The sequence below is a fragment of the Geotrypetes seraphini genome, chromosome 2 (genome assembly GCF_902459505.1).
Source record: "Geotrypetes seraphini chromosome 2, aGeoSer1.1, whole genome shotgun sequence".
In the NCBI taxonomy this organism is placed as follows: domain Eukaryota; kingdom Metazoa; phylum Chordata; class Amphibia; order Gymnophiona; family Dermophiidae; genus Geotrypetes; species Geotrypetes seraphini.
In genome coordinates this window covers 40,935,974-40,958,047 of record NC_047085.1, presented here as the reverse complement: position 1 = coordinate 40,958,047, position 22,074 = coordinate 40,935,974, and the positions used below count along the sequence as shown (strand labels likewise).

Sequence of the window (22,074 nt, the reverse complement as noted above, 5' to 3'; positions counted from 1 at the left end):
TGCGCACTCTTCAATGGACCCTAGCTACCCAGTGGTCCCAAGCGACGGATCCTTGCTCACGACACATATCTGTGACATCATCTCTGCGTCAGTCTCTACAATGGTGGTTGATATCCTCAAATCTCTCCAGAGGTCTTCTGTTCCATCTACCTCCTCATCAACTTGTCATCACCACCGATGCCTCCCCTTATGCCTGGGGAGCTCATTTGAACGAGTTCCAAACTCAAGGCCTTTGGACAGCCCAGGAAATGAAGCATCACATCAATTTCCTGGAACTTGGAGCAATGTTTTATGCCCTCAAGGCCTTCCAACATCTTCTCTTTCCTCAGGTCCTTCTGCTATGCACAGACAATCAAGTTGCAATGTACTACATCAACAAACAGGGTGGGACAGGCTCTCGCCTCTTATGCCAGGAAGCCCAGAAGATTTGGGCTTGGGCCACAGATCACCAATTGTTCCTGAAGGCTGTCTACATTCAGGGAGAGCAGAATTCTTTAGCGGACAAACTCAGCAGAATTCTCCAACCTCACGAGTGGACACTCGATCCTTTGACTCTACAGTCCATCTTCACTCAGTGGGGCACTCCTCAGATAGACCTTTTTGCAGCTCCTCACAATCACCAGCTGCCCCTCTTCTGCTCCAGACTCTACACTCCCCAACGTCTGACAGCAGATGCATTTCTTCTGGATTGGTCCAATCTGTTCCTCTATGCTTTCCCTCCTCTGCCTCTCATGTTACGAACCTTGTTCAAGATCAAGAGGGAACGAGCCACCATGATTCTGATTGCTCCACGGTGGCCCAGGCAACATTGGTTCTCCCTTCTACTTCAGCTCAGTTCCAGGGAACCTATTCTTCTTCCACTGTTTCCTTCTCTGCTTACGCAGCATCAGGAGACCCTTCTGCATCCCAACCTCCAGTCTCTGCACCTGACAGCTTGGTATCTCTCGGGCTGACTTCACATGATTCTCTTCTGTCTCAGCCAGTTCGTTACATTCTGGATGCTTCTAGAAAACCGGCCACTTTGCAGTGCTACCATCAGAAGTGGACCCGATTTTATTCCTGGTGTCTTATCCATCATCATAATCCCACTTCCCTGGCAGTGGAGACTTTGTTGGATTATCTTCTTTCTTTGTCTGACTCTGGTCTCAAGTCTACCTCCATCAGAGTCCACCTCAGTGCTATTGCTGCTTTTCATGAACCAGTCCATGGAAAACTCCTTTCAGCTCATCCCTTGGTCTCCAGATTCATGCGAGGTCTTTTTAATGTGAAACCACCTCTTAAACCTCCCCCTGTAATCTGGGATCTTAATGTGGTTCTCTCCGCCTTAATGAAGCCTCCGTTTGAACCTTTGGCCACGGCTTCTTTCTCACTTGGAAGGTTCTCTTCCTTATTGCTCTCACCTCTGCCAAAAGGGTCAGTGAGCTCCACGCACTAGTTTCTGATCCACCTTTTACAGTCTTTCATCATGACAAGGTGGTTCTGCGTACACATCCAAAGTTTCTCCCTAAGGTTGTCTCTGAATTCCATCTCAACCAATCCATTGTTCTGCCTGTCTTCTTTCCAAAACCTCACTCTCATTCTGGAGAACAGGCTCTGCATACTTTGGACTGTAAGCGGGCTCTAGCTTACTATTTAGAGCGTACTAAGCCCCACAGATCATCTCCCCAACTCTTTCTAGCCTTTGATCCGAATAAATTGGGGCTTCCTGTTTCTAAACGTACGTTGTCTAATTGGCTGGCAGCGTGCATTTCATTCTGTTATGCTCAGACCGGACTATCACTGGAAGGTTCTGTCACGGCCCATAAAGTTCGAGCTATGGCAGCATCTGTAGCTTTCCTCCGTTCCACTCCTATTGAGGAAATCTGCAAGGCTGCTACTTGGTCCTCAGTTCATACTTTTACATCTCATTATTGTCTGGATGCTTTCTCCAGACGGGATGGACACTTCGGCCAATCTGTTTTGCAAAATTTGTTTTCTTAATGGCCAACCTTCCCTCCATCCCTCTTTTTGTTAGCTTGGAGGTCACCCATCAGTCAAGAATATGCTGCCTGCTTGTCCTGGGATAAAGCACAGTTACTTACCGTAACAGGTGTTATCCAGGGACAGCAGGCAGATATTCTTGCATCCCACCCACCTCCCCGGGTTGGCTTCTTAGCTGGCTTATCCTAACTGGGGACCGCGCGCCTCCGTCGGGCGGGAAGGCACTCGCGCGTGCGCTGTGTGGCCTGCTAGAACTTTCCAAGTTCTTAGAGTGCAATCACTCTAAAATTGTCCGTACCGGGGCTCCGTCGGTGCCGTCACCCATCAGTCAAGAATATCTGCCTGCTGTCCCTGGATAACACCTGTTACGGTAAGTAACTGTGCTTTTTCTCATCAAACTTTGTATTATGGAAGCTCAAATAAGGCGGGAAGATTATTGGCAAATTATCTTAAAGCTAAGAAAAGAAGAACAAAAATTATTGCTATTAAGGATGAGAAAGGAGATACACATACTAAAATTGGAAATATTTTAAATCAATTTTTATAAAGACCTATATTCTTCTGAGCCTTATGAAGATAGAGGAAAAGATGGTTTAGAATTTTTGAATTTAATTGTTAGGACGAAAATTCCTGAGCATATAAAAAAAAGTTTAGAAGAGCCTATATCATTAAAAGAAATAGAAACAGCGTTGAAATCTCTTAAGAGTTGGATTCGCTCCAGTTGGTGATAGTTTCATTGTAGAATTTTACAAATCATTTCAAATTACCCTATTACCCCATTTATTACATTTATATCATTATCAACTAACTAAGGGTTGCATTACAGGTACTATGGCAGAATCATTAACAATCGTTTTGCCAAAGCCAAATAAAGATTCAACTTTGGTTTCAAACTACAGGCCGATTTCACTAATTAATGTAGATGGAAAACTTTTAGCTAAAACATTGGATTTACGTTTGGCTAAGGCTCTCCCTTTTATTATTGATATGCACCAAACTGGATTTGTTGCTAAAAGACATTCATCTAATAATACTAGGTTGGCTTTTCATATGTTAAATTTAACAAAAGCCATGAATGAACCAGCTTTCTCTGTGTCTTTAGATGCAGCGAAAGCTTTTGATCGAGTGGAATGAACCTTTATGTATCAAGCATTAGAATGGTTTGGTATAGGTTCAGGATTCATACAAATGATTCAAACATTGTATAGCTCCCCATCTGCAATATTGTATATTAATAATAATTTATCAGAGCGTTTTATTTTGCGGAGGGGGTTAGACAAGGCTGTCCACTATCTCCTTTGCTTTTTGATATTGTATTAGAATCCTTGTTATTAGCTATTCAACAAGCAAAGGGAATACAGGGTATTCTTCATACAGACTGGGAATATAAAGTCTCTGCCTATGGAGATGATATACTGCTTTATTTGAGGAATCCAGAAACTTCCATTCCATGCTTGCTTGAGTTAATAGAGAAATTTGGAAAATTTTCAGGATATAAGATAAATTGGAACAATCAGAAATTCTGCCTCTTAATGTGCATTGTACTAAAGGACTATTTGACTCTTTTTCCTTTGTACGGAAGGAAGATGGATTAAAATATTTAGGTATTTGGATTAAAAATACACTTGAAGACACGGGAAAAGAGAATGAAAATTTTTTTATTAAAGAAAGTAACAGAAATGTGTGAGCAATGGAATCCTTTGCATCTTTCTTGGTGGAGGAGAGTTCAAACTGTTAAAATGATGATATTGCCTGTGGTTTGTTATCAAATGAGTCTGATACCAGTTTTTTTTTCATGGGTCCTTTTATAAAAAGTTAAATGGTATTCTTACAAAATTTATTTGGCTGGGTAAAAGACCTAGAATCGCTTTAGTATCTCTACAAAAATCAATTAGGGAGGGTGGGTTAAATTTCCCAAATTTTTATAGGTATCATCAAGCCTATATTCTACGCCAAGGTATGTATTGGGTCCTCCCAGAGCTCATGGAAAATATCCCAGATTGGTTATATTTGGAATGGCGACTCATGTTCCCTTTACATTTATGTCATGTTCTCAGTATTAAGATGCCTAGAAAATATAAAGATAATAGAATATTAATGGATGCGTGGAAAAAATGACATTATGTCAGTAATTTAATACCTAACCCAATACAAAAATCAACAAATCAATCTATATGGTTTAACTCCAAGATTCAAATTGGCGGATTTAAAGTCATCTGGAAGCATTGGATTATTGCAATTATATGGGTTTTAGACGATGTTATTTTAAATGGTAAACTGCTTGATTTTTCACAGTTGCAGCAAACATATGGTCTTAATAAAACAGAAAGTTTTAACTGGTTGCAACTGAAGCAGACTATTCAGGAGGGGTTCCCTGAATGGAAGAATCTTAATAATCAATATAGTCTGGAATTCTTATGCTTTCAGGCGGACTTCTTGGGACACCAAGCCGCACAGAGGTATAAATTGATAACAGGATTTATAAATAAAAAACCAAAGACTGGCCTCAGAGACATTTGGAGCATTGAGATTAAGCATCAAATTTCTGCATCTCAATGGCCACGAATTTGGTCTTGGAGGATGAGGTGTACAGTGTCTGCATCTATGAGACAAACTTGGTTCTTTTTGTTGCATAGAGCATTTTGGACCCCAGTTAGATTACAAAAGTTAGACAGCTCTAAGTCTTAATAGATGCTGGCATTGTAAACTTGAAGTAGGGACTCTAGATCATTTATTATTCTATTGTCCCTTTATCATGGCCTTTTGGAAATCAATTTGGTCCCAAATTAATTGTTTATTAGAGAATCATGTAGCATTATCATATGATACGATTCTATTTGGTACATCAATGAGAACAAGGAGTCAGATTTCATCAAACAACAATAAACTTTTATTGATTATGACAGGGGTGGCCATTCAAAATATCACAAGTAATTGGAAAACCTGCAGTAGATTAAATTATACCTTCTGGTGGAATTCGTTGTGTCACATTTATAAAATGGAAAGCATAATTGCTACTCAAAAAGGGTATTATAATAAATTTAAAAAGATCTGGGGGCCATTGACAACTTATTGTGATGCATAGACACCATTTTCCAGTGAAAGTATATTTGCAAATGGGGGGAGGAGGGTGGTTTATAGTTTACTGTGGGTTTAATCAAAAGAATATTTATATTGTATATTTTTGATTAAATGTTAAAGGAAAGGGGGATGGGAAGGGAATAAATTTATATATTTGATGTTATATTAGAAAGAAATTCAAGTGATGTATTTAATTTCAAATGTTTTATTATTTGTACACTTGATGTAAGATTAAAAATGAATAAATTTTTTTTATATATGGTATAAGGTATTGTTTCTATGATAAGAAAGGGTGGGAGGGGTGGGAGATAAGAGCATATCATTTGTACCATTGATAATTGTTAAGTGATATAATTATTGTTAATTTGTTTGAATATATTGTTGCACTTATTGTAAATTTGAAAATGAATAAAGAATTGGGGGGAAAAAAATGAATAAAGAATTAATAAACAAAAAACAATATATATGATATTATTAATTAATGAAATCAATATTTAATAAAAATGTAATAAATTGGTAAAATTTATGTGATTAGCTTTCTATTTTAGGATTTTGTGAATTGATTCTTTGAAGCTATTAATAATCTCTGACAAGTCCTGGTGTTTTGTTAATTGGTTGTCAATGAATATGAATGAGGCAGATTTGCATATAATAGAGGTGACAGGCATGCAAATCTGCCTCATGCATTGGGCATATCTCGAAAACTCAACTGGGAGCTCTTCACAGTTGCAGCTCCTGAAGATGCTTAACAGCGAAACACAGCTTAAGGACTCCTTTTATCAAGCCACGCTAGCGGGGTTAACGCCTGCGACTTTTCATCACGCGTTAACCCCCGCGCTGGCCTAAAAACTACCGCCTGCTCAAGAGGAGGCGGCAGCGGCTAGCGTGGCCGGCGGTTTAGTGCACGGTATTACGCACGTTAAACCGCCAGTGCGGCTTTGTAAAAGGAGCCCTTAGTGTTGGGCTAAACTGCACATCACGTCCAGAAGGATACTTTATGATTTGGGGGACACTTACTGATTTATCATGGAACCATCGTTGCATTTGGTTATCATAAAAAAAGAGAATGTCAACTGTTTTGGTAGTTTGATTAGAAGAACTGATGATTTAAGATGGCCATTGATCAATTGCACGTTTTGAGGATTTGCTGAATGGTGTTTAGTGTATGAATGTGTACATTTGTGTAAAAGATTTTATAGTTTATAGCAGTGATTCCCAACCCTATCCTGGAGGAACACCAGGCCAATCGAGTTTTCAGGCTAGCCCTAATGAATATGCATGAGAGAGATTTGCATATGATGGAAGTGATAGGCATGCAAATTTGCTTCATGCATATTCATTAGGGCTAGCCTGAAAACCCAATTGGCCTGGTGTTCCTCCAGGACAGGGTTGGGAACCACTGGTTTATAGGATATGTGATATACCGTAAGTTAATGTATTGCAGTGAATGTACTGTAGTGAAATTTAAAACTTCTTTATAAAACAATTTTCTTAAACAAATGTCTTAGTAATATTTGAAGAATAGCTTCTTTGTGTGGTGTAGAGCTAATTATTGAAGCTATTGATTAATATATAGGAAAAATATATTTATTCAACAAAGTGCAAGCAGTCAAACCTGACAAAATAGAACATATTTCATACAAATCCGCACATCATAATCCCCAACCCCCACCACCTACCCATACCCACTTACAAACCCAGAGTGTGAGAGTTCAAAATATGTACAATGCAAAATCAAACATTCAAAAAACAACTCCTAGCATGAGGAGTAAGATCCATCCAAAAGTGTTCCCAAATAAACTGAAAACGACGTCCCAGACCACTACAAAATGTCTATGCTCCAATGAGGCTTGGACGAGCATGGAAGATCTCCAGTGACTATAGGTCAGGGGGGGGGGGGCAGTGGATAGCCAATGTGTCAAAATGGCTTTTTTGCCCAACAACATCACTCGGGCTATAAAACCCGACATACCTTTAGGTTTAGGAGACATGATCTGAAAAATCCCAAATAGTGCTCTGGGCGTGGGCAGCCAATGTCTATTGATTAATATATAAACCCTAATTGTTTGTAAGGGAATGCATATTTATTGGGAATATCTTGAAAAACCAACTGACTGGTGGTTTCCCAGGACAGGTTTAAGAACAACTGGTATATACAATATCTGAAAACGTAATACTGTAAAGAAAAATTCTAATACTGTGTTTCCCAAAAAATGAGATAGTGTCATATATTAATTTGGGGGTCCAAAAAACACCTTGGGGCTTATTTTCAGAGGATGTCTTATTTTTTTCATGTACAACAATCATCTCTCCCTTCCTCTCCTCCACTCCAATTCTTCCTCTTTCCTTTCTCTCTCCCTCCCCCATGTGCAGTATCTTTCCTCACCTCTCACCCATCCCCTTGTGCAGCATCTTTCTATCCCTCCCTCCCATCCCCCTGTGCGGCAGAACCCCACTGACCCTCCTACCTTGAGATTGGCATACCTTCACTCCGAGGCTTCCAAAAACAGCAGCTGTTTTTGGAGGACTCGGAGCGGAGGTATGTCAAGTCTCACTGGGGTGGGGATCGCTGAAATGACGAGTCCGATTTTTTGGCAAATCAGGCAGCACTAGTGTCAGGGATGGAGTTGGGAAGTGTTCGGGACATCGGGGGTTGATCTTAACTAGGGCATATTTTTGGGGTATGGCTTATATTAGAAACATCTTTAAAAATCATGCTAGGGCTTATTTTCAGGATAGGGCTTATTTTCAGGGAAACAGGGTAATTAAATTGCATTTATTTATCTTCCTGGTTCATGTTTCACTGTCTAGAGTTTCTTGCCCCTCTATTGCCACCTATTTGTAATGTGGGGAATGGTGGTGTGATATTTCATAGCATCCCTGCACTTCTCACCTGTCTTTGCCACTCTGTCCTCATGTTGCTAACCTGTTATTGTTGCTTTCTCTTAGACCCTGCTCTGACAGGCAGTTGTCAACCTTGCCCTTTACCCACCTTATTGGCCTGTTGTCACTCTCGCTCCCTTCCTTCTACCAGATCTCTCAGCTGCATTCTAGAGGAGGGAGGAGATGGAATAGTTTCTCTTCTGTAATCGTGACTTGGGCTCTGCCAGACATGAAGTGTTTCTTTTATGAAATATCTCCTGTTCCAGAGTTGCATGCCATATCCCCTTACTGGAGTAGCTTTGATGCAAATAATTACTTTTGGATAATTCTTATGGAAGCCAGTGAAAGGTGTATAACTGCATAGTATTCTGTTTTTCTAGCGTAAGGATTTGTTAGGGTCTACTCTGCCTGCTTACTCACCATTTGTTCCCAATATAAGGATTTATCTTTGTAATTTAACTTGTCTGATGATTTTTTGAATGTTGTTTTATAATTTGTAATAGATAGGTTAGAAGTCACAAGCGTTTTCTTTTAAATGTCTTTTGCAGATGACTTTTGCGATGTAATAGAGCGTGCTGTTAAAACAGGCGTACAGAAGGTAATATTCTAGCCTTAGACGTTGGTGTTCTATAGTTGGGTATTTATCATTTTTCCCCTTAATTGCAAATGTAATTCTGTTGTGTGTTCTTTTTTTTCCGGAGGGTGAACCAGGTTGGAGATTCTAGTGTATTTGTGAACTTGCTATTCTCTTCTAATTGGAAAATCACAATGGTTTACAACCTAAAACAAAATTGAGAAAAATAATCCAAACAAGATTGAAAAGAAATGTTAAAGGATAAGCCTCTTAATTAGAGGATTTAGGGCCCCTTTTGCAAAGCTGCAGTAGCGAGTCCCGCATAGCAAATGCGATGCAGCCCATTCAATTCCTATGAGCTTCGTTGCTTTTGCTGCGCTGGGAGTCGCGACCGCAACTTGTAAAAGGGGCCCTTATTATGGAAATCTTTACCTTTACATCCACAGAACCAGTGTAAAAAATTTATTGGTTATTTAAGAAGATTTATAGCCTACAATGTTGTCATTTAGGAGGGAATTTGTGAAAGGGTGCTAAGTATTTTAGCATGTGCTAACCACTAAAGACGCCATATTACATATGGTTTGCCCACACTAATGCTCTTAGTGCCCTTTGAATTCATAGTCCCCCCCCCCCTTAATCTATTCTTGCAGTTATGGCTCTTGATGATGTGCTAGGAAAAAAGTAGGATAGTGATTTCTGGGGTTAATTACTTTTTAAAAAAAAAAATACATGTTTTTGTCTAGTTTAGGTACATTGATGAACTCATCCATGTGATTGTGAAGCAAATTTATTCTTCTGCCATTTCTGTTTTTTTCTAATTTTAACTATGTGCCCTGCCTTGAGCTATGTTGATGGCTAAGTGGGTTATAAATATGTAATTAAATTAAATTTCAAGCATTACAGAATTCTTGTTGCAGCTTTCTGGGTCTCGCCATGTGTGGTCAGGTAGAATTGATGGTAGAGCAATGGACTTTACTACCTCATTCACCTCGAGCCTCAACCAATCGAGTTTGAAGACATAAGAACATAAGAATTGCCGCTGCTGGGTCAGACCAGTGGTCCATCGCGCCCAGCAGTCTGCTCACACGGCAGCCCCCAGGTCAAAGACCAGTGCTCTAAAATGAGTCTAGCCTCGCCTGTGTATGTCCCAGTTTAGCAGGATCTTGTCCAGCTTAGTCTTGAAACCCTGGAAGGTGTTTTCCCATACAACAGACTCTGGAAGAGCGTTCAGCTCTCCACCACTCTCAGGTGAAGACGAACTTCCTTACGTTTGTATGGAATCTATCCCCTTTCAAATTTAGCGAGTAGTAGCCGGTTCTCACGGTGGCCAATCCAGGTCACTAGTACCTGGCCAAAACCCAAGGAATAGTAATATTCCATGTTACCAATCCAAGGCAAACAGTGGCTTCCCCTTTGTCTTTATCAATAACAGACTATGGACTTTTCTTCCAGGAAATTGTCCAATCCTTTCTTAAAATCAACTACGCTTTCCGCTCTTACCACAACCTTTGGCAACTCGTTCCAGAACTTAACTATTCTGAGTGAAAAAAATTTCCTCCTATTGATTTTAAAAGTATTTATTTCCCCGTAACTTCATCGAGTGTCCCCCAGTCTTTGTAATTTATGACAGAGTGAAAAATCGATCCACTTGTTCTACTCCACTCAGGATTTTGTAGACTTCAATCATATCTCCCCTAGCCGTCTCTTTTCCAAGCTGAAGAGCTCTTTTTAATCTTTCCTCATGAGAGGAGTTCCATCCCCTTTATCATCATGGTTGATGATGATGATGATGATAAAGGTTCTTTGAACCTTTTCTAGTGCCACTATAACTTTCTTGAGATATGGAGACCAGAATTGAATGCAGTATTCCAGATGAGGTCGCATCATGGAGTGATACAGGGGCATTATAACATTCTTAGTCTTGTTAACCATCCCTTTTTTAATAATTCCTAGCATCCTGTTTGCTTTCTTGGCTGCCGCTACACATTGGGTGGAAGGTTTCATTGTATTGTCTACAATGACACCCAGATCCTTTTATCGGCTGCTAACCCCAAGGTAGACCCTAGCATCCAGTAACTGATTTGGGTTATTCTTCCCAATGTGCATGACTTTGCATTTGTCCACATTAAATTTCATCTGCCACTTGGACGCCCAGTATTCCAATTTCCTAAGGTCTGCCTGCAATTTTTCACAATCTGCATGGGTTTTAACAACTTTGAACAGTTTAGTGTCATCTTATTTTCTTTATTCAGATCCTTTTTTCCATTCTTTAAAGGATGTTTTTTGGCTCTAATAGCCTCTTTCACTTCACCTTTTAACCACACCAGCTCTCGTTTCCTCTTCTTTCCATCTTTGCTGATACGTGGAATACATTTTATTTATTTATTCAGATTTTTATCCCATCCTCCCAGAGCTCAGAAAGGCTTACAAGCAAACATTCACAGTGGAGTACATTTGGACAATACAAAGACTATACAGTAGTTTAAGTTCAAGGACTATATGGCAATTTAAGTACAGGTTAAGAATGGACTATACAGCAATTTAAGTAGGGGATCAGAATGGAGAAGAGAGGGTAGAAGGGAGGGGGAGTTTAGAGGGGTGAGGAAGTAGATTGCGGTTGTAATTTTAGTTGAAGAGGAGGGTCTTTACCGCTTTCCGGAAAGTCATCAATGAGTTTTGTAATCTGATTTGCGGGGGGAGTTGGTTCCAGAGTTGGGGGATGAAGTGGCTGTAGGAGCATTTGTGGGCGTTTTCTGACAGCAGGGACCTTCCTGGGGGGATGCATAGGTGTTTCTCCATTTCCAAGCGGAGGGAGCGGGTGGGAGTGTACAGGGTTAGCTTGGATTCTATGTAGGCAGGGGTGGTGGCATAAATTCTTTTATGTGCTATTTGGTCTGGGCTTCCATGATGGTATTTTTAAATAACATTCATGCCTAGTTTACAGTCCTAACCTTTGCAACTGATCCTTTTAGCTTCTTTTTAACCATTTTCCTCATTTTATCATAGGATGGGTCATATTAGCATTTATTTTTCTTACCTTACTCTCATTTCTTTTCACACAGTGTGGAGTTGAATGTAAATTTAATGCCATTATTTATTTTTATTTTTCAGTTTATGATTACAGGTGGAAATTTACAGGACAGCAAGGATGCTCTACAGCTGGCTCAAACCAATGGTAATGTTTCTTACTGTAAATAAACAGATCAAGCATATTTGCTCGAATAAGCAGATGTTCCCAACAGTCTTCTGTGTTAACATGGTCTGGATATGAAGAGGCAGTTCTGTCGGGCTCTGCTTGCATTGCTCAACGCCAAAACTGCTGTCTTGTTGCAGTTTGTATCTCAAGGCCAGAGGTGGTCTTGCTGCAGCTCCATTTTGCCAATTCTGAGACAGTCTCCCAGCTGGGAGCGTTTTGTAGATGGTGCATGTCAATGCCGGTCTTTAACAATGACTGAACATACTACCAGGGAACAAACACTGATGGAAGTCATTGGTTGGTAGAGCAGAACTTTAATTTCAGCAAACCTCTCCTGATTGCATGATGCTTTTTCTGAATACCTTGACATCAAGGGGACTGACTCAAACTGTGACCTGTGTCCACCAGTACATATGGTAATACTGTACTCTGGACTTAAAGTTTTCTTTCCTTTTGAGGTGGATGTACAGTCTGGGTAGGATTCCCTTATGCCATTATTTGCTGACCTGACTGTATCTATCTCTGTCTCTCGCTCTATTTCTCCTCCCATGCATTCCACTAAACTAGTGTATCGCAAACTGTGTGCCTTGCGAGATTCCAAGTGTGCCGCCAGACGCCAAGGAGGAGGAGAGGCGCCAGCGCTGCCTGTCTGCCTACAGGACATGCATCTTGCAGCGGGAGGATCATCTGTAGGCAGTCAGCTAGCGCCAGCATCTTTCCTCTTCTCCACGCCTTTTCTTTTTAAGCGCCCCCCCCATCCCCCGCCCTGGCATCTCAGGTCCTGCCTGGAGGGCCTCCGCGCATGTGCAGATGTTGATGTGCATGATGTCATCGCATTGACGTCCTGACCTGTGCGGAAGCCCTTGAGCCGCTGCTCCCAATTTAGTGTGCCGCCGGCTCGCAAAGTTTGCAAGACACTACACTAGACTATCGAGGCAATTTAAACAGTTTGAAAAACCAGATCTCTTGGATTGTTGTTGTTGCCCAGTTCCCTGGTGTCCCCTCACTGCTACAGATAACCAAATTCAACAGTGGTATTCTGTTTTGAGGGAAGAAGCATTGTAGCCTATGTGTGCTGGTGGTATCAGGAGTTAGAGAATGACACAGGGACAAATTTTTCCTCGTCCCCGCAGGAGTTCAATTCCCCTGTCTCATCCTTGTGAGTTTTGTCACTGTCCCTTCCCCATTCTTGTATGCTCTGCTTAACCACACAAGCCTTGAACACTTATGATTTTAAAGTGTTTGAGGCTTGTGCGGATGAGGGCAGAGCTTGCTGGGACAGGAAAAGAACTCGACAGGACGGGAAAATGAGTTTCCGTGGGGGGGGGGGGGTGGAATTTGTCTCCGTGCCATTCTCTGCCAGGAGGTGCAGAGGCCATACTGTTACACTGACTCTCTCTAGGTACAGAGAAGAGCCTTATGGATGCTGGAGAGGCAGTGGGAAGTGTACCAGGATGCCTGGGGATTTTAGTGGTTTATTGTACACAGTAACTCATTTACAAACAGTCTGCTAGTAAGACCAAATGTACTACACTCAGTGTTCCCCCTGCACCAAATAATTGGTGCTGAAAATTTCCGGCAGCTCTGGAGCTAATAAAATAAAATATAAAAGCAGAGCCTCCCCCACCCCCCACCCCACCGATACCATGAGTCCCCTCAACATCTCCTTCCTTTAAAAAGAAAGCATAAGAGCAGGAAGAATGCCCACTCCCTGATGCCTCTTCAAAATGGAGGTGATGCACTGGGAGGGCTCTAACGCCCTGATTGGCTCAGGAGCCTAAGGCCCCTCCCAGGCCCATTAAAAAAAAAAAAAATAAAAGCAAGCTTCTCTTCCATGCACCAATCAGATGAATCGCAGGACTCCCCAAAGTCACCAGCTGTTTGAAGCTTTCCCTGCATCACAAGGAGAGCTCATTAGAATACTAATGAGCTCCTTGTAATCCATTTGCATAGGCTTCTCGGTAGCAGCCATAGAGAACTCTATTGTGCATTAGCTGGAGAGCTTTCCTTGACAGACCGCTTTAATGAGTCTTATTGTCATGGAAAGCTTTTTGTGCATCGGGGCCTGAGTTAAGAAACCTTATGTCATGTTCTAGAGCAGGTGTAAGGAACTCCGGTCCTCGAGAGCCGTATTTCAGTCGGGTTTTCAGGATTTCCCCAATGAATATGCATGAGATCTATTTGCATGCACTGCTTTCAATGCATATTCATTGGGGAAATCCTGAAAACCCAACTGGAATACAGCTCTTGAGGACCGGAGTTCCCTACCCCTGTTCTAGAGTAATATGACCTTTAGTCTCATTATTATCAAAGTGCTCAAGGTACTTAGAACTATAGGATAATGTGGGTTATAAATATTTTAAATAAGAATAGTACAGTAAAAATAATAACCATACAAACCAAAGTATAAAACAAATACAATAATCGGAGTCACCCTTGTATTCAGAATTGTTTGATGTTAAACTATAAGCCAAATAAATGATCATTCTTATTCATAAAATCTGACACTTGTTTTTTTCAGCATGATTTGTATCTTTGAAATATTTGAACCTCTTTCCCTCTTTATCTCAACCCTCCCCCCCCACACACACACCTTTGCCCTCTCTTTCCATCTACCTTCCTTCTCCCCACCATCTCCTACTGGTGAAACTTTCCCTTCACTTCATCTATGAAGATGCTGAAGAGTTTTGTTTTGTTTTGTATCATCAGACAGGTTTTATAGCACAGTTGGCTGCCACCCTACTCGCTGCAGAGAATTTGAGCAGAGGGATCCTGAGCAGTATTTAAGTGAATTAGGCAATCTCATTGAGAATAACAAAGGAAAGGTCGTAGCTGTCGGAGAATGTGGTCTGGGTAAGGGCTGTCTGAATTTTTACCACTTTTATGCTGCAGTAGCTCTTTGTTAAAAACTTCAGAAGGCATCTTTCTAATTTTTCTTTTTCTTTTGTAGATTTTGATAGACTGGAATTTTGCCCTAAAGATACCCAGCTCAAGTAAGGAGGATTTAATTCATGCACTGTCTCAGATTTTTCTTATGCGTTCCTCCGCTGTCGCATCTATTTGGGTGCTTTTAAGAAACTTTTATGAAAATTGAGAGTGGTTCAACACACTGCAGTTCGATTGATCTTTGGATTGAAAAAATGGGAGCATATTACACCATATTATTTGAAACTCCACTGGCTGCCGCTTGAGACCAGAGTTTTGTTTAAGTTTGCTTGCAATTGTTACAAATCAATTTTTGGTGTGTCAGCTGGATACCTTGCCATTTTTCTTTGAACCACCCAAATAAGGTCACACGCAGAGTTTGTCTGTTTACATTTCCTTCCACCAAACTATGTTGTTATAAAAGAGTCCTGGAGAGAACTCTCTCTTTTCAAGTTGCCAAATTAAATGATTGGTTCAGTAAAATTATGCTAGGATCCTCTTCTAATCTTGATTTTAGAAAACTGTTGAAGACCCAACTGTTTGAAAAATATGTATCCTAACTGGTTGTTTCGTTTCTATGCTTCCCTCATGCAATATATCTTCTTTTAAATTGTATTTTTAGTGTATGGTCGGTTCTTATTTGTTGTAAACCGCCTAGGACCATTTTTGGTCAGGCGGTATATAAAAATAAAATTATTATTATTATCTCTTCCTTGCCTCTTCTAAAGTACTGTTTGCTGATGCAGGGTCTTGCAGTAGAGACTTGTACTGATGCCTCCTTCCCTCTCCCTGACAGGAAGCTCTTCAGAGGTAGGGCGGGAGGCAGCAGCTTTGAAACATGGGCTATTAATACTAGACAATGCATTGACATGCATAACTTGTGAAACATTTGAGAAGAGGTGCAATGACAGAGTGGTAGCAACAGGAGCATGCTGGACATGGGTCCAGGATAAGGAAGAAGAGATGAGATGCTGAACTGGGAGAGATAGAGAGGAGAGGAAATGAGATGCTGAAGCCAGAAGGGAAAAAGCAAAGGAAATTCTGAAGGGTAAGTAAGATGCTGGATTCAGGAGGGAGGTGGGGAGAGAGAGGAAGGATAGAGGGGATGCTGGACTCAAGGGGGTGGAGATACTGTCTACTTTGAGGGATAGAGAGGAGAAGAGGCTTGATTATTGAGAGTAGGATCCTGAGCCATCTTGGGGCATGGGGTGCATTGCGTATCTGATGGTTCACTTAGGGTGTCGGATACCCTTGGGTCAGCCCTGATTTTAAAACCACCAGAAATGCTGCTGGAGGATCCCTTTTTGGAGTTTGCTGAATGTGGTGAACATCTTCCTGAGAGTTTTCTGAGTTTGTCATTCTGCCATACTGCTTTGGCTGGTGGGGAGTATAGGAATTCTGTCAGCCTAGCTGCTTTTACTATTCTGCACATGAGAAAGATAAAATTTCCTGCACAGGTTTGCAGGCAAAAAATGTACAGAAGTCCAGAGTTTTGGGGGCCAGTCCTGCTTACAGGGCCATAGTTTTCGGGACCCCTGGTCTAGGGATTTAAACAATCTTTTGATTGGATTCATGTAATTTAAAGCCAACGGTTATGTTCGAATAAGAAACTGTATAAAGGTTTATTTTTAAATTATCACCTGCTATTTCCTTGAAAGGGAGGTAAAAGAGGATTGCACATTGTCCTGCACTAGATGGTTTCATTCGATTTGCGCGATTGTCTTGCGTGCATTTGACCAGCCACCGTTTCATGCTGTTCTCTAGCTACAGTATTTACATTGTGGTGTTTTCATCCATCTGCACTACTTCTTAGGGATGTAATCTGAAAAGAATGGAGACAGATTCTGTAGGATATAGAGTGAAACCCTGCCTCTTTCTAATCCTAATGCCTCCTACTGGTCATTAAGATTTGTTGTTGCCAAAGATCGATGCCATCTGGAGCAGTATATTTCCAACAGTCAGCAGTTGTACCCTAAGTAGAGCATTGTAGTAAGAATTCTGGGAAGCTCTTTGAGAGATTTATTAATTTATTGTAATTTTAAAAATGCAAAATAAATATTTTAAATTGTATTTTTTACACAGATATTTTGAAAAACAGTTTGACCTGTCGGAGCAAACAAAGTTACCAATGTTCTTGCATTGTAGAAATTCACACAAGGAATTTTTAGGTAGGTTCTTTTGATCATTGCATACAACAACAAAGATTTTTATTAAAGAAGCTAAGCTTTTATTCTGAGTATTTGTTTCCCTCTTTCATGATGTTTGACTTGTTCTGCTTTTATTTTGCAGATATAATGAGGAAAAATCGAGACCGATGCGTTGGAGGAGTAGTAAGTACATTCTTTGCTTGGTCTCTTTCTCACTGCATTGGAGAACATCTCTCGCTTTTACTTGGCAAGTTCTTCCAGGGCAAGAGGATATGCAATGGTTCTCTTTTTATTGACATTGAAGCTTTTCTTGTTTCATCTTAAGTCCTAATGCTAGAGGTTTTTTTAATTCCAAATTAAAAACTTAAGCACTAATCAATCTGTTCATACAAACTCTCCACAACTGAGCAATCCATAAAATGATTACGTATACACACCTATAAACATACCGTGTTTCCGTGAAAATAAGACAGTGCCTTATATTTATTTGGGGCCCAAAAAGGCACTAGGTCTTATTTTTGGGTAGGGCTTATTTTTGTCATGTACATGATCATCTCTCCCTTCCTATCCTTCACCCCAATTCTTCCTCTTTCCTTTCACCCACATGTGCAGTATCTTTCCTCCCCTCTCACCCATTCCTTTGTGCCTTCCCTCTGCAGCATCTTTCTATCCCTCCCATCCCTCGTGCAGCAGAACCCTTGCCCAGCTTCCATCCTTCCCTCCCTCCAATCCCTCGTGTAGCAGAACCCTTGCCCAGCTTCCATCCTTCCCTCCCTCCAATCCCTCGTGCAGCAGAACCCTTGCCCAGCTTCCATCCTTCACTCCCTCCTATCCCTCGTGTAGCAGAACCCTTGCCCAGCTTCCATCCTTCCCTCCCTCCAATCCCTCGTGCAGCAGAACCCTTGCCCAGCTTCCATCCTTCACTCCCTCCTATCCCTCGTGTAGCAGAACCCTTGCCCAGCTTCCATCCTTCCCTCCCTCCAATCCCTCGTGCACCAGAACCCTTGCCCAGCTTCAATCATTCCCTACCTCCCTCCCATCCCTCGTGCAGCAGAACCCTTGCCCAGCTTCCCTCCCTCCCATCCCTCGTGCAGCAGAACCCTTGCCCAGCTTCTATCCCTTGTGCAGCAAAACCCTTGAGCAACCATTTACGCAGCCGAACTCCCGCTGTCCCTCCATCTTTCCCTCCCAACTGATCCCCGCTGACCGCGACCATAATACCTTCGGGCAGAGGAGCATCGGGCCAGCAGCACTCACAGGCTGCTTCACGGCCTTCTCGCTGGTGCCTTCTGTGTACTGATGACATCATACCAGGGTGGTATTTGCGGAACTCCCGCAGACACCCCCGGGTAGTGCCCCCCCCCAAGACGCAGGGCGGGCATAGCCTCAGGCAAGCGGGGCACTTTAGAGTTCATCAGAGTCTGAACCATTCGTAAGGACTATATGAGTCAACAGGCTAACAGAAAGAAAATTAACTGGTAAGAACCTAATTTCTCCTTATACTTCTTTAGACTAGGGTGAAATGGTACTGTTAATATCTCTAGACTTTTCTGCAGCTTTTGACCTTAGTAAGTCATATTTTCTTGTTATCCCAACTTGAATCTTTAGGTTTATCTGGCACTGTCCTGAAATGGTTTGAATCTTTCTTAAAGGACAGATCGTTTAGCGAATCATTTTCATCTTCAATTTCTTATTCTAGTAAACTTACTAGTGGTGTACCTCAGGGGTCGGTACTTTCCCCATTATTATTTATCATTTTTCTGAGTCCCTTGGCAGCTAGGATTCAATAATTCCAAATTAAGATCTATTTCTACATGGATGATTTCTTATTAGTGGTTCCCCAAAGATTGAATAGGTTTGATTTAGTACCCTTACAGTCCTGTTTTGACATGATTGATAAGCTTGTCTTGAATCATCAAAAACTACCAGGATTTGGATTACAGGTACTTCTAGCTCACCTACTATAGCACCCACACTTCACAATCAGCCAATTAGACTTTTGGAAAATATGAGATATTTGGGTGTACAATTAGATGTTTCTCTATCATTCAAATTCAAATTAACTTCTGTGGTTAGGTCTTGCTTTACATTGTTACGTCAAATTCGATTGATACGTCCTTATGTAACCCCTCCCTCTTTGAATATCAATTCTCACTTACTTCACCTTCTGTAGTCAGGTTACCTTACAAGTCAAAGTGAGAATGTTTCTAAAAAGAGGGAAAAGTTAGCATAAAATATAAAGATACCGGGTGAACAATAAGTGAAACCTTTTAAACAAATTCTGATTTTAAAAGTTTTTATTAGTTTGTTTATACAAATCTAATAAAATGTATATATCTATACAGCTTTAGAATAAGTTTCCAAATAAAATCTTTCTCAAAGAATTTAGTTTTTTGTAATAAATTTTTTTCCTCACAGGGTCCAGGTGTTCTTTCTTTTTTTTCTCTGCAGAGCCGTTGGGTACCAGCGCTTTTTCTTTCCAGGAGATTCAGCTTCAACAAATGGTGTACCTACTCCCTAACTAAAAAAAAACCCAAAGGAAGCAAAACCCTATATCCCTAGTTGATGGCTAAAAAATAATAAACACTGTAATTTCCCTAAAAACTAATCCCACCCACTTTTTATTAAACCAAGGTTTAATTAATAATCAATAAATATCCAAATATCAATAAACATCCAATATCCAATCAATAGCTAATTTCTAATCTCTAATAAACATCCAATTTATCCTTAAAAACCAATTCCACAGAGACAACACAAAACAGACACCTGTCTCTGCCAACAAACCAACTCAACACCCCTCAACTGCTCTCCCCGGCAGTTTTAGAACTCTCCCCAGCACTGTTGACTTTTACATGAGGTCATCAGACCTGTTGCAGCCATCAGTAGTCTGGAATTCCAACAATCGCTCATGCAAACACAGCATTAAACCAGCCAAATATCAAAATAAAATAAAATCCATCCAGGTAAATAAAAAAAAATATTTTGGTTACACGTACATAGACAAAACTTGTGAGTCTTTGATACACACTTTGGTTATCTCATGATTGAATTGCTGCAATATTATTTACACTGGTCTTCCAAAGATAGCTCTTTAAAAAAAATGCAAACTATCCAAAATACTGCCATTAGGGTACTAACAACCGCCCGTAGATATAACCATGTCACTCTGCTCCTGAAAGATTTGCATTGGCTTCTGATAAAGGCAAGACTAATGCATAAAGCTATGACTCTATCTTTCAAAGCATCATGGACAGGGCAACCAGAATATTTAGCTAATCTTTTGATCCCAAATAGACCAACTAGAAATTGACATTCTACTAATGGTCATCAATTATGCTTGCCTTCAGTTCACTTAGTGAGATTAACCTCTACATTTAATTCTGCCTTTTTTGCTTCTGTACTTTTTCTATGGAATTCGTTGCCATTAGAATTACGCAGTGAACTCTCACATATTAAATTTAGAAGTCTGTTAAAAACTTATCTTTTCGGATTGGCATACTCTTAATTGCTTTTTCAATCAGAGGATATTTAGTATCATATTGGTTCAAACATTGGGGGAGAGATTTGCAGTTGCTGCTTTTCATAATTGTATTTTAAGTTTTAGTCTTTTTTCTGTTTTAATTAGAATTTACTTTGTAATTTTACTTTCCTATTGATTGTAGAGTTCCTTTTCTTTTTTTTGTTTAGTACTAAAGGAACATTTGAAAGTTTTCTATTACAGTGCTCCCCCACAAATTTGCGGTCGGCGATTCGTGCTCCCAGTCATTCGCAGTATTTTCTGACCGCGAATGACCGGGCAGGAGAGAGCAGCCAGAACACCAGCGAGTGAAGGAAATCGCTCATGGTGTGCTCTGACCGCCTCTTCCTGCACTAAAGTCGGGCCTCACCAATCAGGAGCTGTTTTGATACGCAGCTCCTGATTGGTGAGGCCTGACTTTTAGTACAGGAAGAGGCGGTCGAAGCATACCGCGAGTGATTTCCTTTACTTGCCGGCACTCCGGCTGCTCTCTCCTGTCTCCCCCACTAAAAACCATATTTGCAGTTTTTCAACATTTGCGGGGGTTCCTTTAAAATTCAGCCTCCAGACCATCATCACCTGGCAGCCCGGCATAGGAAAGCCTAGTCGACCTGCACAGAGGCATCTTAAGCCGTCTTGGGGGTGGGTTAGGGACCCATGGAGAGGAGGCCCCATGCCCATAATCCCTGTAATCACTGCATTGATACTGAAACATGTACACTCCCCTATATACCCCCAAAACCCTTTTGTACTGGCATATAAGTGGCTCCTGCAGCCATAAGGGCTATTGGGGTGGTAGATAAGTGGGTCTAGGGGATTCTGGAGGTGATCTGGGGGGGGGTTCACTGTGACCTATAAGGGTGCTGTAGTGAGATGATGATATTGCACCCTTTTTGTGAAGTTCACAGCAGTGCCCTGTAAGGTACCCCACTATTTGGGTGCCATGTCTGGGTGTTCAGTCCATCACTTTATCCCAGGACAAGCAGGCAGGTATTCTCACTAGTGGGTGATGTCATCTGACAGAGCCCCGATACGGACGTCTCACAAGCATGTCTTGCTTGAAGAAACTCAGAAGTTTCGAGATGCCCGCACCGCACATGCGCCAGTGCCTTCCCGCCCGATGGTCCGGGTGTGTCTCCTCAGTTCTTTTTCTTCCGCGGAGCTGAGAAGTTCAACTTCAAGTCTGCGCCCATTGAATCTGTTTTTTGCCTTCTATATTGCCGCGGGTTGGGTTCTTTTGGCTCTCCCGTGCGTTTGTTTCTTTCTTTGATTTCTTTTTTCAAAAAAAAAAAAAAAAATTTTCTTCCAACACCGGGTCGGCCGCGTGGCTGGGGCCCCGCGCCTTCGACCTTGCGGCGGAGCTTTTCCGGCCTATGTCCCGGCCGATCACCGGTTTTAAAAAGTGTAGCAAGTGCCAGCGCGCGATTTCGCTCATGGACCCGCATCGACGCTGCCTCCAGTGTCTGGGTCTGGATCACTTCCCGAAATCGTGCCAGCCTTGCTCCACTTTGACGGCGCAAGCGTTTAAGCGCCGCTGCCTGCTGTGGGAGTCCATGTTCAAGATGGAAGCTTCGTTGGATCCTACAGCTTTGACTAAAGCCTCTGCCTCCCCGGCTGCTTCGGGCCTTCTGAAACCGGCCTCGTTCACGCCGGTTTCGGCCTCATCCTCGGCGCCGGTGCCTTCCTCTGTCTCCTCAGAACAGGTACCGACCCCCATAGTTCCACCGGTGGTGCTTAAAGTGCCGAAGGCTGGCAAGCAGAAGCACGC

General features: G+C 41.6%; 1 protein-coding gene across 2 annotated transcripts in view; it reads left to right on the top strand.

The window, feature by feature from the left end:
- Positions 1-22,074, top strand: part of LOC117355587 (putative deoxyribonuclease TATDN1) — a 66,847-nt gene that overhangs the window by 7,102 nt on the left and 37,671 nt on the right. For both annotated transcript variants that reach the window (XM_033934355.1, XM_033934354.1), the window contains exons 3-8: positions 8,493-8,542; positions 11,630-11,693; positions 14,424-14,567; positions 14,665-14,707; positions 16,722-16,807; positions 16,929-16,969. In XM_033934355.1, the coding sequence (XP_033790246.1) occupies positions 8,493-8,542; positions 11,630-11,693; positions 14,424-14,567; positions 14,665-14,707; positions 16,722-16,807; positions 16,929-16,969 (428 nt within the window). The remainder of the gene's footprint in view (positions 1-8,492; positions 8,543-11,629; positions 11,694-14,423; positions 14,568-14,664; positions 14,708-16,721; positions 16,808-16,928; positions 16,970-22,074) is intronic.